Below are 19,429 nucleotides of genomic sequence, written 5' to 3'. Positions count from 1 at the left end.
ACACTACTGTCTAGTGGGGTTGGGAGCAATAGAGTGAAAGAATAGAATTAACAATCTCTGAATGAGCTTGAGATATTTGGGTGCTATAGATGAGACCCCCATGGGGTACTTAGTTAGTTTTAGACTTTAAAGTAAAAACGAGAACATAACAAACATTGTTTAATTGTTAAAATATAATTGCTTCTCATTAAGGTTAAGAAGAAATTGAAGTATGCCTCATCTTAAATATTACAAGCCTGTGCACAGCAATATCAATGTTACTATAGTGCTGCTAAATGATAACAGTTCAACAGTAGTTCAAAGGAAAACATATGGTTTGTTGTGAATGAAGGTTTACTTGGAGCGTATTGATGGGGCTGGGGGGTGCAGAAGACTAGCGAAGTTGGGAAGTACTGTCAAACAAAATCGGTATATGAAGTGCAGCCTACAATAAATGCATGAACGTCCAGCCAACAGCGCCATCTACCGGCGTGGCTGCGGTCTGCGGTGTTTTTTCTGACGGGGATTTCCTGAGCGGAAGAAGCTGATGGGGCTTTCCAGTGTAACATCAACATATAAGCAGCCTCTGCTCGCCGTCACCCATGAATTTTAAAAAGCCAGTGTTTGAGGACCGTAGGTGAACGATGTGTTTGCACCGCGGGAGCTCGAAGGCGTGTAGCGGGTCGGGATGTGGCGGCTGGTCGGTGTAGCCGATTTCCGCGTCTGATTCATGTGAGTACAGAGCGGCCCGCTGCGCTATTCTGGAATAAATGTGGAGATTGGCGGCTCTTAATAAAGGCTAGGCTAGGCTAGGCTAACGCTAGGCTACGGCAACATTAGCCAACTGATAGTGGATGAGGTAATGTCAGAGCCCATTGTGTGCCGCTGAACGCGGAGAAGCGAGCCTCAGAATAACCCAATACCCGCGTCTCCTGGGAATAAAATGTACATTTATTGAAAATGTGTGTTGGTGGAGATGAGGGGCGAGCTCTGTCTGTCTGCACACCTTGAGGACTAATTAGGTGAGGTGGTGATGGTCGGGCTGGGATGGGGAGAGGTGCTGATGGATGTGGGGCTGAAGTGAAGGGGGCTTGGGGGAGAATATCTTTAATCATTCACTGAATTCTGGGGAGGTAATAAGAGGTGATATAAATATAGCACATGTCTTAGCATTGCACTAGGTCACCCATGACCACTGGGCTGATTATGTGCACGAAATCATTCCAACATAGGATATGAATTGTGTAATTTCTGCATGAAAATCATAATTCTACTTTATGCCTCGGTAGGGTTATTTTCATTTCAATAGAAAATGAAAACAGGTTTTGCATGAATAACAGCTGTGATGTTTTGACGTTTCTGTTTAACGTGTTCTAAGCTTGTTTGGTTATGGTGACGTAAATTAGAAATTAACGCTGCATTGAATTTGTGGTTTGGTCATAAGAATTTACCAACACATTGAAACATCTGCCTCGAAATATACACCGTCTTTTCTATCTAACCACCTACCAGCCATCTGCCTACTATCTGTCAACCAGAAGAAACTAGACCGACATTTTAGCTGGTCAGCCAATCAATGCTTCTGGTAACCAGTAAAGAGAGTCCAGTAGAAACAGAGTAGAGAAGAGATAGACCAGTAGGGTAGAAATATACCAGTAGAGTAGAGCGTTACCAGTAGAGTATAAATAGATCAGTAGAGCAGAAAGAGACCAGTAGAAACCAGTATAGTGCAGAGAGACCAGTAGAGTAGAAATATACCAGTAGAATGGAGAGAGACCGGTTGAGTAGTCTCCCTGGCCTCACTCATCCTCCCACACCCCTATTAAGAATTAGAATTCAGTGTTTCCACATGGATTTTGTGAACATCATATTCGTCCTGCAATTATGTAGAGTTGAGAAGGTAAAATATTGAAAGCTGTCCTGTGATCAGGGCCTTCATGGCAGTGAGGCTGTTTCATAAGGGTGGAATAGACAGAGGATGCAGACACACACGCCCCGTCTGGTCCCGCGCTGGAGCTTCGTTGCAACATGGATTTCAGAGACGGGTTTCTCTGTCTCGACATTTTGAATGGACGCCGTCTATGAATGTGTGTCAGTGAGTGAGCAGGGCGGAGAGAGAGACCAGAGTGGGGAGGGGGGAGAGACCAGGGCGGGGAGAGAGAGACCAGGGTGGGGAGAGAGAGACCAGGGCGGGGAGGGAGAGAGAGACCAGGGCAGAGAGAGACCAGGGCAGGGAGGGGGGGAGAGACCAGGGCGGGGAGACACCAGGGTGGGGAGAGAGAGAGACCAGGGCAGAGAGAGACCAGGGCAGAGAAAGGGACCAGGGTGGGGAGAGAGAGACCAGGGCGGGGAGAGAGAGAGAACAGGGCAGAGAGAGAGACCAGGGCAGGGAGGGAGGGAGAGACCAGGGCGGGGAGAGACCAGGGTGGGGAGAGAGAGACCAGGGTGGGGTGAGAGAGACCAGGGCGGGGAGAGAGGGACCAGGGCGGGGAGAGAGAGACCAGGGCGGGGTGAGAGACCAGGGCAGAGAGAGACCAGGGTCTGGCTGGTTGGGGGTTTTCCCTGGGCTTTCTGGCCCTAGGTGCAATCTATCTGATTGACCTCTGCAGTAGATGAGATAAAGACCAGCAGAGACGCGGAGAGTACAAAGACACAATCAAAGTATGGACAGGCCAGTAGAGTATAGGCCAGCAAGGTACAGAGACCACTAGAGACCGCTTGAGTGTAGAGACCAGTGGAGGAGAGAGACCAGTACAGCATAGATGGACCAGAAGGGACCATTCAAGTATAGAGGGGGGAGTATAGTAAAACCAGTAAAGTATTGAGAAAGCAGTAGTGTGTGTATAGTAGAGACCAGTACAGTATTGACACCAGTAGAGTCACCATAGAGAGACAGTTGGATATAGAGACCAGTAGGAGAGCCTTGTAGAGCGTATAGATCAGTCAAGTATAGAGACACCAATAGCAACCAGTTCAGTATATAAACCAGTAAAGTATAGAGAAACCAGTAGAGTATAGAGACCAGTAGAGTAGGGATGGGTCAGAATATTTGATTATTTGGTTATTCATTCCCGTGGGTCAAAATCGATTTTTAACATTTGGTACGTTAACATTTTTTCCCATTCAAATATAGAGTTTTTCACAAGCCAAAACTTTGTTTCCCTGGTAACGCCTGAGGGTTTGACTAATACCTGGAACAATCATTACCTTCCCGTAAGGTTCTTATGCAACGGAAACGTTGTTCACACCTCCAGTATATAGGACAGACCTTAGCTACGACGGCAACGGGAGGTATTCTATTCCGCTCTGCTATGAGCCAGACAATTTTACTGGAACTTCTTAGCAGGTTGTTTTTTTGCGTTTAAGATATTAAGTGATTTCTTGCCGATGATCCATGGCTGCCTTTGTGAATGTCGGCACACATCGAATAATTGATTATTCGTTCAAACCACCGACCATGTAAAATTTGATTTATTAACATCCCTACTATAGTGATCAGTGTAGTATTGAGAAACCACTAGGGTGTAAAAAAGGACAACCCGTGTAGAACAACCTGACCAATAGTGTTTATATAGACCAGTCGAGCCCAGTACAATGTGGAGTAACCAGTATAATGTGTGTGTATATGTATGTATGTGTGTATATATATATATATATATATATATATATATATATATATATATATATATATATATATATATATGTGTATATATATATATATATATATATATATATATATATATATATATATATATATATATATATATATATATATATATATATATATATACTGCATATACCAGTAGACACCAGTAGAGTGAATGGAGCCAGAGAATTCCCCTCTGAGGTTGGTTTCATTTCTCTCGAGTGATGTCACGGTACTTTCAGCTGTGTCTGCTGCCAGATCGCCATGGTGACGCCCGTACTAGAGACAAGGCAGCCTATTGGATAACCTGATAGGCTGGTTAACAGGGTGACAGCGGCCTATTGGAGTACATCATGGGGTTAGAGGTCAAATTGTAAGGGTCTCCGGTCTACAGGCCTTAAGGGTTATGAACCCATGACAGAGGAATGTCTTATGAGGATTGTGTGTGTGTGTGTTGCATTTGTGTGTGTGCTGCATGTTTGTGTGTTGCATGTGTGTGTGTGTTGCATGTGTGTGTTGCATGCATGCATGTGTGTGTGTGTGTTGCATATGTGTGTGTCTGTTGCATGAATGCATGTGTGTGTGTGTGTGTTGCATCTGGTGTGTGTTATGTGTGTGTGTGTTGCATGCATGCGTGTGTGGGTGTGTGTTTGTGTGTGTTGCATCCGGGGTGTGTTATATATGTGTGTGTGTGTGTTGCATGCATGTGTGCGTGTGTGTGTGTGTTGCATTTGGTGTGCGTTGCATGTGTGTGTGTCATGTGTTGCGTGTGCGTTTCTAGACCGTCCGTCTCCGGTTATTTCCATATATTTTCATAGAACCAGGAACGTGTCGATAGTATTTGCGTGCAGCGTGCCCAGTAGATCACAGCGGCCCAGGGCCCGATTCACCCTGAACCTAGGGCTGCTCGATTACGGGAAAAATCATCATCACGATTATTTGGGTCAATATTGAAATCACAATTATTGGAACTATTATTTTTGAGTTTGAAAACATGTTGTATTTATTCAGCATGTCTCTCCCAAAAAAAATGTTGTAACTGAGAACTTTGAAATTTGGCCTTAAAAATTATACAAAATGGTAAAAAAGAAAAATTTCCAATCTAAAATAATATACAGATATGTATCGTGCGGTTCTGACCTTTCTATTAAACTATTTTGTATATTTAAAAAAAAAAGTAAAAAAAAATCGAAAAACTCGATTGTTAATTTTGCGATCGTTTGACGCTAAAAATCGAAAATCGCGACCAAAATTCGATGAACGGCCCAGCCCTACCTGAACCAGGACCAGACCGGCCCCTGACCCCAACTCCCTCCCGCCCTGCAGGTCATGTCTGCAGGGGGCAGTCCTGGTGGAAGGGAGGTCCAGATCCCGCTCCAGCAGGGAGCACTCTCCCTGGCCATGCCCCTCTCCTTGGTCCCGCCCGGCATCTCGCTACGCCAGGCCAACGCCCGGTCCCACGTGGAGGCCCCCCCAGGTACGCTGCCCTCCCCAGGCGTCAGTCGGCTCCTTTCTATCACCAGAGTCGTTAGCAAAATAAACCGTGGAATCCATTTAATCAAGTCTGAATCTGAAAAAACGGTTCAAACGTTTGAGGTAAACGGAGACATCGACTTGACTTTATGTCGTTCACCTTCTGTTATAGGTTATAGGTTATAGGTGTGTTTAGCCATACATTCATACGCTACGGTACGTTAGTAATCACTTTAGTTCTACTTTATATTACAGTTTATGTCTTAGTGCTATGTAAAGTTACAGTATATATGTTGTAGTGATACGTTATGTTATATAGAACGTGTTGTAGTGATACGTTATGTTATATAGAATGTGTTGTAGTGATACGTTGTTATATAGAACGTGTTGTGGTGATACGTTATGTTGTATAGAACGTGTTGTAGTGATACGTTATGTTATATAGAACGTGTTGTAGTGATACATTATGTTATATAGCACATGTTGTATTGATGTTATACAGCACATGTTGTAGTGATACGTTATGTTATATAATGTTGTAGGGATACGTTATGTATATAGAACATGTAGTGATACGTTATTTTATACAGAACATGCTGTAGTGATACATTATTTTATACAGAACATGTAGTGATACGTTATATTATATATAGAACATGTAGTGATACGTTATGTTATATAGAACATGTTTTAGTGATGCGTAATGTTTAGGGCTGGGCAACGATAAAAAAAATTAAACGCGATTAATCGCATACTAATCGCACTTCCAAAATTCTATTTTAAATCCACTCCAATTGAAGTTAAACAAGATTATCACATGGAATGACACTTTATCATTCATACGAAATGTACTTAATAAGCAAAAACTAGACCAAGTGATCTTGAGGGAGTTTTATTGACTCACTCAGTGTGGGTTGAATATGAAACTTATGGAACACCACACATTTGAGAATTGTAAACAGGCAGTTAATTAGTACAATGGTAAACTAGGGCTGCAACTAACGATTATTTTAATAATCGATTAATCTGTAGATTATTTTTTTGACTAATCGATGAATGTGATAAAAAAAAGAAACATTTGTAATTGCTGCATCTTTATTCAAAAACTAAACATTACTCCAAATTCAAAGTGCAGACTGAAGTGTAAATACTCCAGGTTATTGCTCCAACGTCCCGGAACTATTAAAAGTAATATTGAATGATAAAAAAATACAAAAACATAACTGGGATAACACAAAAAAAACATACAATGTATGATATACATTTATATATATACAGTATATAAGGGATGGCCATGGTTAATCGGTTAACCAATAAGATCTTTAACCGTTAAATACAAACGGTTAAAAGTAAATTGAATCATCTTAATTACTCTCAGATGTCAGATCATTAATTTTCTTGATATTGATACCATTTTCTAGACTCCTTAACGATCCAAGTCTTTATTGATACCACTATTGATACTTATATTATTTTGTTGAAGTAGAACTTGTATTATTGCTTTAATTTATGATAAGATGATCATAGCTCAAGATAGGACGTTAAACTGGTCATAATTCCATCTTTACTATCTATTTTATATTGCTGGGAAAAAGTTTTCGCCAAAATCTCCAAAAAAAGAAAATTTGTATTGCATTTAAACACATCAATCATATTACTGAGCCCATCACATTTGACACTGTTTGCGACTTTTTTTTAAGCTAGCTAGCTCTATATCCTGCAGATTTTAACATGGATTTAAAAACTGGATTACTATTTTTAACTGACGGGACTTTCTACACCGTCCGGTTGTGTGATTACTACCGCTGCTTTGAATGACTGTTGATGCACGCGGTGCCGACTCCGAGCCCGTCTGCACACCGTCTGCAGCAGCAGCTGACAGAGTTTTCGGTTGGACTAGACGGATACTGAGTTGAAGGAGTTTTTTTTAACCCAAAGACAGTGAAGGTACAACACTTTTATATAGGCCTACAGTCCAGTGTTGAGATATGACCAAAATACAAGCTGTGGTCGCCAGAGATGTGGACTCGGGTCATGATTTTGCTGACTTCAGACTCGACTTGACATAATTACGCATGACTTGCGACTCGACTTAGACTTGACTGCTATTGACTTGAGACTTGACTCGGACTTTGCCTCTTTGGCTTGTAATGACTCGACATGTCTTGAGTCAAAAACATTTATTGTTTTAGATATCTAACCTATTTCCCGCCTAGAGGGCTAGACACCCAAGACGCATTCACTTTCGTGAAGATGAAAAAAAAAACAGCGAGCGAAGACAAATCTACACTTCAATAATATCAAAACGAAATTTCGATATCGTTTATACTTTATTCAGAATAACAGTTTTAGTTTCATATCAGCTGCGTTTTGAGTTGGTCCCATTGAAGCCGTCTGGCCAGCCTCTGACACTTAAGACATCGTAACTAAATCATTGTTCAACCATTTACCTTCGTTCAAAAAATATAACAAATCTACACACTCGTATCTTCAATAATATCTAAACTGAATTTTGATATCATATATGCTTTCTTCAGAATCACAGTTAAAGTTTCATATTTGCTTCGTTTCAGTTGGTCTCATTGATTTACGTTGACGCTGGAGGTGAGGACGTTCAGCAGTGTTGCCAGATTGGGCGTTTTTAACCGACCTATTGGCCTACGTTTTGAGGACATTCAAGCAGTGTTGCCAGATTGGGCGGTTTTCCCACCCTATTGGGCTACTTTTAAAAACATAAAAAAACAACGCCGATTTCGGCGCATGCGCATATCATAACACATTTGAAGACAGAAACAATTAACAAATTATAACTGTGTTGATAAGAAATGACTGTACATTAGAGTGATATGTTGAAATTATGATCAATAGCCTAATAATTACATTATTAAGTTTGTGACTTGGGACTTGGCTTTGGTGTGACTTTGACTTGGACTCGACTTGCCTTTCCCTGTCTTGACTTGGGACTCGACTTGGGCTTGACTGCTAAGACTTGGGACTTGCTTGGGACTTGCCAAGCAGTGACTTTGTCCCATCTCTGGTGGTCGCTCACACTAAACCTCGCTGTGGGCATGAACCATGAACCAACCTGTCGGCAGCTGGCTGTAAACAGTGCCGCGCCTACGAGTGACGTATTAATCGCGCGACTCAACGAATCGATGACCAAATTCGTTGCCAACGCTTTTAGTAATCGATTTTTATCGATTTAATCGATTCGTTGTTGCAGCCCTATTGTAAACCAACAGTTACTACAATTGTAGTTAAATTCAAATAAGTAGCGCCACAGATTTGGGAATTCTAAACAGGCTGTCACTTACAGCAATTGTAGCAGGCAGTCACTTACTGCAAGTGTAAATGAATGTAAAGTAAGTGGAACTGAAAACAAAAAATATTTCTGATATGAATGTTGACATTCTGTGGGCAAAACCTTTCAAAATCAAAGTAAAAAAAAAAAAAGTGTGCGTCAAGTTGTGTTAATCGCATTAAAATAATAAATAAATGTAATAAACGCATTAACTTGCCCAGCCATATTAATGTTATACAGCACATGTTGTAGTGATACATTATGTTATACAGCAGATGTTGAAGTGATACCTTATGTTATACAGCACATGTTGTAGTGATACATTATGTTATACAGCACATGTTTTAGTGATACCTTATGTTATACAGAACATGTTGTAGTGATACCTTATGTTATACAGAACATGGCTCGGCCGGTTCCCAGGGGCCGGACTGCGGCTTCCTGCCGGTGCAGGGCGGCTTCAGAGACCGCTTCCTAGCGACTCCGGAGCCCAAGTACTGCTGTGAGGCCTGCAGGCTGGTGCTATGTCAGCCCCGGCAGACCGAGTGCGGCCACCGCTTCTGTGACAGCTGCATCAACGAGCTGCTCAGGTACTGCCTCCCCCAGACCTTCATCATCTAACACTCGGACACCCAACATAGGGCTACCTTCATCTAACACACACCTACACTAACCTAGGGCCTTCATCGTCTAACCCTCGGACACCAACGTAGGGCTACCTTCATCTAACACACACGTACACTAACCTAGGGCCTTCACCGTCTAACCCTCGGACACCAACGTAGGGCTACCTTCATCAAACACACACCTACACTAACCTAGGGCCTTCGTCATCTAATACTCGGACCCCAATGTAGAGCCTCCATTATCTAACACTCAGACCCAAACATCATCCAACACTCAGACCCCAACGTGGGGCCTCCATCCTCTTATCAGTCAGACACCAACGGAGAGCCTTCATCATCTAACACTCAGACCTTCAAGCGCCACACTCACGCTAATGTAGGGCTTCCATCAGGTCGACCTCATTGGGCGACGATGTTGAACTTGATATTTGCAACTACATTTCTACTGATGATTGGAACACACCATATAGAAACCACTGTTCTCCTCTCCTGTCCCCAGCCATCCCAAACCCGTTTGTCCTGTGGATATGGAGCCCTTATTTAAGGAGAAGGTAGGAAGCAAGGGATGACACTTGTGTTGATGATCACTCAGACCAACACCTTACCCTATAAATCCTGATCAATCAGTGAATCAATCTTCGACCTGGCGATAAGTTAGCCTGTAGCCAATCCATAATGCGTAATAAGCAGGTCCCTTTGATGATTCATTGACCTAGCTAGTTGGCGGGTAACTGTGACGTTTGTTTTAAGCTAGCTAGCCAGTTTGCAGATAATTTGATGTTTGTGGTTAGCTAGCTAGTAAGCAGGTTACGTGATATTTGTGTTAAGCTAAATAGATAGCATGAAACGTGATATTTGTGATAAGCCAGCTAGTTGGCAGTTAATGTAATGTTGGCGTTTAGCTAGCTTGATAGTAACCATGTTTGTGTTTAGCCAGCTAGCTCATAATCCTGATGTTTGTGTTGCGCTAGCTGCTAGCGAGATAGTAACCTTGCTGTGTGTGTTGCAGGTGTTCCGTGACGTGTGCTGTCACAGGGAGATCATGGCCCTCAACGTTCTCTGTCGCAGTCATTCCAACGGCTGTGTTGAACACATGACCCTGCAGCAAGTCCCAGTGAGAAAAACAAACGCACCCTATGACCAGACCACTGTTAATGAGCACAATGATAGTTTAGCGTTTTATTATATTGATGTTGCGTCGCTATATTTATGAACGATTCTTTAAGATATCATCTAAAATACTATCGTTGCAATTTTCATTGCCATGATTATAATGAAATCTATCAGCATTAATTAAATGTAAGCTATTTTTAGCTAACACTTAGAAGCTATTTTTCTAAACAAATCAAAATCTACAGAAGAACAGGATAAATTAACATTAGGAAACTGGTCTCTACCAAAATAATTTGAGTTGGTCTAGTCTCTAACCAATTTAAATAGAGTAGAGTTTCAAACCATTTTAAGTGGATTAGAATTAGTCTACTCTCTAGTCTTCTCTCTGAACAGAGTAGTCAGTCTAATTTATGGAAATAGAGTAGAGTTAGTCTCTGACCAATTGAAATAGAGTACTTAGTCTCTAAACAATTGAAATAGAGTAGTTAGTCTAACTGATTGAAATAGAGTAGAGTTAGTCTCTAACCAATTTATTCTATTCTCTAACAAACTAAATGAAAGGACAATAATGATAAATGGCTCCCACTCCCTGTCCGTCTCCATGTGTCTCAGGACCATCTCAACGTGTGTCCATTCTTTGAAGTCCCGTGCCCCCTGGGGAAGTGTAAGGAGAGAGTGATGAGGAAGGACATCTCGGACCACCTGGGCTTCAAGTGTAAACACAGAGAGAGCAGCTGCGAATACTGCAAACACAAGATGCCCCTCAGTGAACTACAGGTACCAGTCACTGCTGCTGCTAATGGTACACACAACATGGCCGTCAATTAACTACTTTACCACAGGTGCACACAACATGGCCGTCAATTAACTACTTAACCAGAGGAACACACAACATGGCCGTCAATTAACTACTTTTACCAGAGGTACACACAACATGGCCGTTAAAAAACTTTTACTAATGGTACACACAACATGGCCGTCAATTAACTACTTTTACCAGAGGTGCACGCAACATGGCCGTCAATTAACTACTTTTACCAGAGGTACACCTAACATTGCCGTCAATTAACTGCTGTATTCCTAGTGCTCTGGTTTGACTGTTTCAGAAACACAAGGAGACGGTGTGTCCAGCATTCCCTGTTGCCTGTCCGAACAACTGCTCACACTCCCCTCTGCTGAGGAACAAGGTAGGGACCAGGTTACACGAGCAGTACAGTGGGGACGATACATCACATCACTGTTCATAAGGGTACAGCAGAGTGGAAGCAACAAAACATCTCTCTCTCTCTCTCTCTCCCCCCCTCCCCACCCCAGCTCTCCAGCCACCAGCAGGAGTGTCCCAAGTCTCAGGCCTTGTGTCCTTTCCAGCGCTACGGCTGCACTCAGAAGGTGAAGTACATCAGAAGATATACACGCATTTATACATAAACAGTCATAAAGATATACATCAGATTCCATTTTAATCATTTTACCTTGCAACATTTAATTATTTTACAGTTGAAGGCTTTTTCGTAAGACTCATGAGTTGTATAGAAGTACTACTACTATGTACTTATATGTACTACCATGTACTAATATGTACTACCATGTACTAATATGTACTACTATGTTCTAATATGTACTACTATGTTCTAATATGTACTACTATGTTCTATTGTGTACTGCTATGTACTTATATGTACTACCATGTACTAATGTGTACTACTATGTACTAATGTGTACTACTATGTTCTACTATGTATTACTATGTTCTAATATGTACTACCATGTACTACCATGTACTACTATGTTGGGTATCGTCAGGGATCGAACCAGGACATCAGGGACCATGAGTCGGAGTCGGCAGCGGACCACCTGAGGATGATGTTGTCTAGGAGCTGTGCCCTGGAGACTAAGGTGAGGGACCCTAGAGACTACGGTGATTTACCTTAGAGAGAGGCTAAGGGTAGGTACCTGAGAGAGTAAAGTAAGGTAGCTTAGAGAGAGACTAAGGGTAGGTACCTGAGAGACTAAAGTAAGGTAGCTTAGAGAGAGACTAAGGGTAGGTACCTGAGAGTAAAGTAAGGTAGCTTAGAGAGAGACTAAGGGGACTGAGAATCTAAACTTGCCCCCCCCCCCCCTCCATTGACATGCTTGGACTTGGACGTAGACAGGACAGATCAGAGAGATATCTCAGATGATAAGAAAGGTATGGCCCTGTCCTAGTAGCCTACCCTGTCCTAGTAGCCTACCCTGTCCTAGTACCCTACCCTGTCCTAGTACCCTACCCTGTCTCTGTACCCTACCCTGTCCTATTAGCCTACCCTGTCCTAGTACCCTGTCCTGTCCTGTCCTAGTACCCTACCCTGTCCTATTAGCCTACCCTGTCCTAGTACCCTGTCCTGTCCTGTCCTAGTACCCTACCCTATCCTAGTGTCCTGTCCTGTCCTGTCCTAGTACCCTGTCCTGTCCTGTCCTAGTACCCTACCCTGTCCTAGTGTCCTGTCCTGTCCTAGTACCCTACCCTGTCCTATCCTAGTACCCTACCCTGTCCTAGTACCCTGTCCTGTCCTGTCCTAGTACCCTACCCTGTCCTAGTACCCTACCCTGTCCTAGTACCCTACCCTGTCCTATCCTAGTACCCTACCCTGTCCAAGTACCCTACCCTACCCTGTCCTAGTAGCCTAGTCTGTCCTGGTATCCTAATGGTGTGTGTGTGTGTGTGTGTGTGTGTGTGTGTGTGTGTGTGTGTGTGTGTGTGTGTGTGTGTGTGTGTGTGTGTGTGTGTGTGTGTGTGCAGGTGGAGGACGTGAGGGAGGAGCTGTTGGAGCGCTCCAAGGTGCTACCGGGTCTCAGCAGCCGTCTGGCGGAGCTGGAGAAACTCACCGATGAGCTGAGGGACAAGAACCGGCTCACGGACCAGAAGATCGTCAATATGCAGGTATGCTCACACCAATTTTGTCAGTTCGAGTCTGAAGTCATCAAAATCATGACTCGAGTCTGACTCGAGTCCAAGTCATGTGACTCGAGTCACATCACTTAGACTCGAGTCACATGACTTGGACTCGAGTGGCATGACTTGGACTCGAGTCACATGACTTGGACTCGAGTCAGACTCGAGTCCAAGTCATGTGACTCGAGTCTAAGTCATGTGACTCGAGTCACATGACTTGGACTCGAGTCAGACTCGAGTCATGATTTTGCTGACTTCAGACTCGAATTGACAAAATTACGCATGACTTGCGACTCGACTTAGACCTGACTGCTTTAGACTTGAGACTTGACTCAGACTTTGCCTCTTTGACTTGTAATGACTCGACATGTCTTGAGTTAAAAACATTTATTGTTTTAGATAGCTAACATATTTCCCGCCTGGAGGGCTAGACACCCAAGACGCATTCACTTCCGTGAAGATGAAAAAAAAAAAACAGCGACGAAGACAAATCTACACCTGTATCTTCAATAATATCACAACGAAATTTCGATATCATTTATACTTTATTTAGAATAACAGTTTTTGTTTCATATCGGCTGTGTTTTGAGTTGGTCCCATTGAAGCCGTCTGGCCAGCCTCTGACACGTAAGACATCGTAACTAAATCACTTTTCAACCGTTTACCTTCGTTCAAAAAATGTCACAAATCTACACACTCGTATCTTCAATAATATCTAAACGGAATTTCGATATAATTCATCCTTTCTTCAGAATCACAGTTTAAGTTGCATATCGGCTTCGTTTCAGTTGGTCTCATTGATTTACGGCACTGGAGCGTAGGGACGTTCAGGCAGTGTTGCCAGATTGGGCGTTTTTTTCCCACCCTATTTGGCTACTTTTAATCACGCACCGGCTACGCTATTCTCTTAAAGCAGGGGCCTCAAACTCAATTTACCTGGGGGCCGCCAGAGGTAGAGTCTGGGTCAGGCGGGGCCGCATCAATTATTCCACAGAAAAAAGGAGCACAACTGACCCAATCTAAGTTAATGATCGAGCTATTATTAGATCACGTTGGCTATGTAATCGCTGACAACAGGGGACATTTCATTGTGGTTGGTGGAAACCGGGACATTATAACGTCCTTTGGGACTGCCCCGGCAATACCCGGACATCTGGTCACCCTATAACAAGTGATAAAAACGCGTGGCAAGCCACTCAGCATAAATGTGCGTTTGACAACAACGCGCAGGCCGCACTAACACTAAACCTTGATGTCAAGTAGGGGGCCACGATATATCATCCTGCGGGCCTCAATTAGCCCCCGGGCCGCGAGTTTGAGACCCCTGTCTTAAAGAGAATACCATTTCTACCATTACTACTACTACCATTAGTACTATAAATTCAGCTACTACTACTACTTCAGCTATTACTACTACTTCAGCTACTACGACTACTACTTCATCTACTACTACTACTACTTGAGCTACTACTACTACTACATCAGCTACTACTACTACTACTTCAGCTTCTACTACTGAAGACACAGGCGGGGGGTAAGGACAATTTCCTTTAGGAAAGTTGTTGCATACTGTAGCTGACATCCACTCAAGCAGTCCTTTCAGACATCCATACATAGCTCATATGCCACACTAGTCAAGGCACAGCTTCACCAACTTTAGGGTCACAGTGGTGCCTTCCGTAGCCTGCTAATACAATTCAAACCCCCCGTCCACTCTCACTTCTCCTCTGAGACAACATAAGATTTCGGCACATGCGCATATCATCATATCATCATATCAACACATTTGAAGACAGAAACAATGAACATATTATAACTGTATTGATAAGAAAGGACACTGTACATTAAAGTGTAATGTTGAAATTATGATCAATAGCCTAATAATGACATTAAGTAAAAATACATGGTGACTTGTTCAGGACTTGAACAAGTTTGGGATTGGACTTGGGCTCGACTTGGCTTTGGTGTGACTTTGACTTGGGCTCGACATGGCTTTCCCTGTCTCGACTCGGGACTCGACTCGGACGTGACTGCTAAGACTTGGGACTTACTTGGGACTTGCCAAACCGTGACTTTGCCCCATCTCTGGCACACACACACACACACACGCGCGTTCGCACACACACTCGCATACATACACAAACATACAGTCCATACATGCATGCATACGCACGCACACGCAGACCTGCACGCACACGCACACCATTTAGCAGACGCTTTTATCCAAAGCAACTTAAAATAAATACATTGGTCAGAAGGAAGAGAAACGCTATATGTGTATTGATGCATGTTTTAAGGTATGAATATTCAGTATTACGATATGAGTATGAATGCATTTATAAAGTTATGTGTACTAATGCATATATCAAGGTATGATTGAAGGTATGAGTATTAAAGTATTCATTAAGGTATGTTTATGAACGCATTTATAAAGGTATGTGTATTAATGCATACATTAAGGTATGTGCATTAATGCATGTATTAAGGTGTATATTAATGCATATAGTAAGGTATGTGTGTTAAGGTATGAGTATTAAGGTATGTGTACTAATGTATTAACCCATGTTTGCATTAAGGTGTGTGTTAATGTATGAACTAATGTATGTATCAACGGCTGCAGAAGCTGATGAGCTCCCAGTCGGAGAAGCTTCTGGAGGTGGAGCTGGAGCTGCGGGTTCTACGTCTCCTTCGGGAGGAGGTGGGGGAGCTGAGGGGGGCGCTGGAGAACCTGAGGGCCGGTCTGGCCCTCCTGGAGCAAGGGGCCCGGGGCCCGGCTGCTACCGGTACCTTACACACTTTAATACACCACACACACTCCGTCATATATACTAGCTGTACCTTACAGAGCTACCGGTACCTTACACACTTTAATACACCGCACACACTCCGTCATATATACTAGCAGTACCTTACAGAGGTACCGGTACCTTACACACTTTAATACACCGCACACACTCCGTCATATATACTAGCTGTACCTTACAGAGCTACCGGTACCTTACACACTTTAATACACCGCACACACTCCGTCATATATACTAGCTGTACCTTACAGAGCTACCGGTACCTTACACACTTTAATACACCGCACACACTCCGTCATATATACAGGGCTGAACGATTTGGGGAAATAATCTAATTGGGATTATTTCGATCAATATTGCGATTTAGTATGCGATTTTTATTTTTAAAGTTTTGTTATGTTCTGTATTATACACTAAACACAGGCAATAAATCGTTCTATAGTATGACCAAGGCAACATTGGAAGCAGACAACATATAAACTGCTCTTTCCTTTAGGCCAGGCCTATGTGATGCATGAATTGACATTATAACATCTTAATTTAAGTATTGAATTGTGAAAGAAAAGAAAATACGAATCTTACTGTCAGTAACAGTAGCGGATCACAAAAAACACACACACAAATAATGTATATATAATTTTTTTAAACGCAGCCTTTGTGATTTGCAAATCGCGTCTTATTACATTGCGATGTCGGTTTGAATTAGATGAGTCGTTCGTCCCTAATATATACTATACATCTTCAGGGAGAAGTTCGCCTGTACACGATACGAACCCGGGGTCCCACGCTGGGATTCACACTCACCCTCCCCCTCCTCTCGCCCTGCCCCAGGCTCCATGGAGACGCAGCTGAGTCGCCACGACGACATGCTGAGCGTGCACGAGATCCGGCTGGCGGACATGGACCTGCGCTTCCAGGTGCTGGAGACGGCCAGCTTCAACGGCACGCTGATCTGGAAGATCCGCGAGTACAAGCGCCGCAAGCAGGACGCGGTGGCCTCCAAGACGTCCTCGCTCTACTCCCAGCCCTTCTACACCGGATACTTCGGCTACAAGATGTGCGCCCGCGTCTACCTGAACGGCGACGGCATGGGCAAGGGCACGCACCTGTCGCTCTTCTTCGTGGTCATGAGGGGCGAGTACGACGCGCTGCTGCCCTGGCCCTTTAAGCAGAAGGTAACTCGTCTGTCTGCGCTACACCTGTCTGTCTGCCCTAAAGCTGTTTGCCCTACAGCTGTCTGCCCTAAAGCCGTCTACCCTAACACTGTCTGCCTAATGTTCAAGTTATTTAATTTGTCAAATGCACAACAGAACAGGCAAGCAGACATTTGTGTATCCCAAGCTCCCCTTTAAAATGCAGAACAAAAAAAAAAAAAATAGCATAAGCAGATAAAGAGTAACAAGGTACAGTGCAATTAAGAACAAAATAGGTTCAATACAACTAGAATCCATCGTGCTGTATGATAGAACTGGCACATGTTACAAAACTACTAAGAAACAACGACAAAGAATCAGTGTCTCGGAGGAGCTCTGAGGACTGCGACCGGGCGTGGCATCGTCTCAAATGCGCGCCGTCGGCCCTCCAGCCGTGTGCTCACTGTCGGCCCGTGTCTCTGAGCAGGTGACCCTGATGCTGATGGACCAGGGACCCCCCAGGAAGCACCTGGGCGACGCCTTCAAGCCTGACCCCAACAGCAGCAGCTTCCGGCGGCCAGCGGCTGAGATGAACATCGCCTCGGGGTGCCCGCTGTTCGTAGCACAGACCGTCCTGGAGACCGGCACCTACATCAAGGACGACACCATCTTCATCAAGGTGCCTCGCCCCCCCCAGAGCTGTACCGCCTAGAGCCGTCAGTCTGATCCTAGAGCTGTACCGCCTAGAGCAGCCAGTCTAAACCTAGAGATGTACCGCCTAGAGCAGTCAGTCTGATCCCAGAGCTGTACCGCCTAGAGCCGTCAGTCTGATCCTAGAGCTGTACCGCCTAGAGCAGCCAGTCTGATCCTAGAGCTGTACCGCCTAGAACAGCCAGTCTGATCCTAGAGCTGTACCGCCTAGAGCAGCCAGTCTACACCTAGAGCTGTACCGCCTAGAGCAGTCAGTCTGATTCAAGAGCTGTACCGCCTAGAGCAGCCAGTCTACACCTAGAGCTGTACCGCCTAGAGCAGTCAGTCTGATCCCATAGCTGTACCGCCTAGAGCAGCCAGTCTGATCCTAGAGCTATACCGCCTAGAGCAGCCAGTCTAAACCTAGAGCTGTACCGCCTAGAGCAGCCAGTCTGATCCCATAGCTGTACCGCCTAGAGCAGCCAGTCTGATCCTAGAGCTATACCGCCTAGAGCAGCCAGTCTAAACCTAGAGCTGTACCGCCTAGAGCAGCCAGTCTGATCCTAGAGCTGTACCGCCTAGAGCAGCCAGTCTAAACCTAGAGCTGTACCGCCTAGAGCAGCCAGTCTGATCCTAGAGCTTTACCCCCTACAGCAGCCAGTCTGATCCTAGAGCTTTACCCCCTACAGCAGCCAGTCTGATCCTAGATATACATCTAGAGCAGCTATTCTCTAATCCTAGAGTTCCACCATCTAGAGCAGTTAGTCTCACCAAAGAGCGGTACTGCCTTAGATCAGTAAATCTCACCTAGATCTGCACCATCTAGAACAGTGAGGACGTTCTAACATGAATTTTTTTAATTTGGCCGACAGGTTACCGTGGATACCTCTGACCTCCCCGACCCCTGACCTCTGAACCCTGACCGGATCAGCTGATCTGTCGAACCCCGCAGAGCAAAGGATCATGGGAGAACGGAGGAACGGCGGACGGGCCCGGGAGCGCCTGCCGTCCGGCAGACAGACGGGTGGCGGGACGGCCGGGCCCCGTCCTGACCGGGCCTCCTGCTGAGCGGGCGGGGCACCTCCTCCTCCTCCTCCTCCTGGAGGAGCGGCGGACCCCGGGGGCGCCTCCCGCCCGGTCCGCGGACATTTCAGCTCAGCGTCTCGGTGTACATAGCCAACATGGACGTTTAACGCATCACTATGGCCACACGGGGCATCCCCACGGCAACAGGACTGTTGTCCCTCGGCGTGCCCCCCTTACTGATGCCGTGCATCAAGCGACTTTTTAACCGTTCTTCTTCTGCGTGTCGTGAGCAGTGTGTGATGAAGGAGCCGTGCCACAGAGGAGCATCGCTCTGGTTGTTCAGGTGAAAAACATTAAAGATGTCGACTAAAAGCCTTCTCTGCCGCTTCTCCTTCAGATCTAGCGCGGGTCGTTAGCGTCCCCGGGTCTAGAGCGGGTCGTTCGCGTCCCCGGGTCTAGAGCGGGTCGTTAGCATCCTCAGGTCTAGAGCGGCTCGTTAGCGTCCTCAGGTCTAGAGCGGGTCGTTGGCGCGCCGAGGTCTAGTGCGGGTCGTTAGCGTCTGCAGTTGCGTCATTCTAAAAAGCTGTAATTGCATAATGGCTTTGCTATACTTTTTTCCCCTGATTGATTAACGAGGGGAGCTCTTCGAGCACTATGCTAACTAGTGTATCGCAAAGCAACAGAAGGACCGCCTTCTCTTACTATG

General features: G+C 44.7%; 1 protein-coding gene across 1 annotated transcript; it reads left to right on the top strand.

Moving 5' to 3' along the window:
- Positions 1-588: 588 nt before the first annotated feature.
- traf3 (TNF receptor-associated factor 3) lies at positions 589-19,063 on the top strand. Its single transcript, XM_079753016.1, has 14 exons — positions 589-711; positions 4,952-5,102; positions 8,800-8,989; positions 9,525-9,576; positions 10,035-10,139; positions 10,751-10,915; positions 11,245-11,325; positions 11,453-11,527; positions 11,942-12,034; positions 12,918-13,058; positions 15,691-15,853; positions 16,706-17,049; positions 17,495-17,686; positions 18,570-19,063. Exons 2-14 carry the CDS (start codon positions 4,955-4,957, stop codon positions 18,603-18,605), a joined length of 1,785 nt encoding a protein of 594 aa, XP_079609142.1. The 5' UTR covers positions 589-711; positions 4,952-4,954; the 3' UTR covers positions 18,606-19,063.
- The last annotated feature ends 366 nt before the right edge of the window (positions 19,064-19,429 follow it).

Source organism: Pollachius pollachius (genome assembly GCF_949987615.1).
Source record: "Pollachius pollachius genome assembly, chromosome: 15".
In the NCBI taxonomy this organism is placed as follows: Eukaryota; Metazoa; Chordata; class Actinopteri; order Gadiformes; family Gadidae; genus Pollachius; species Pollachius pollachius.
The sequence above is the reverse complement of the archived record's forward strand: the minus strand, read 5'-3'. Positions and strand labels throughout refer to the sequence as shown.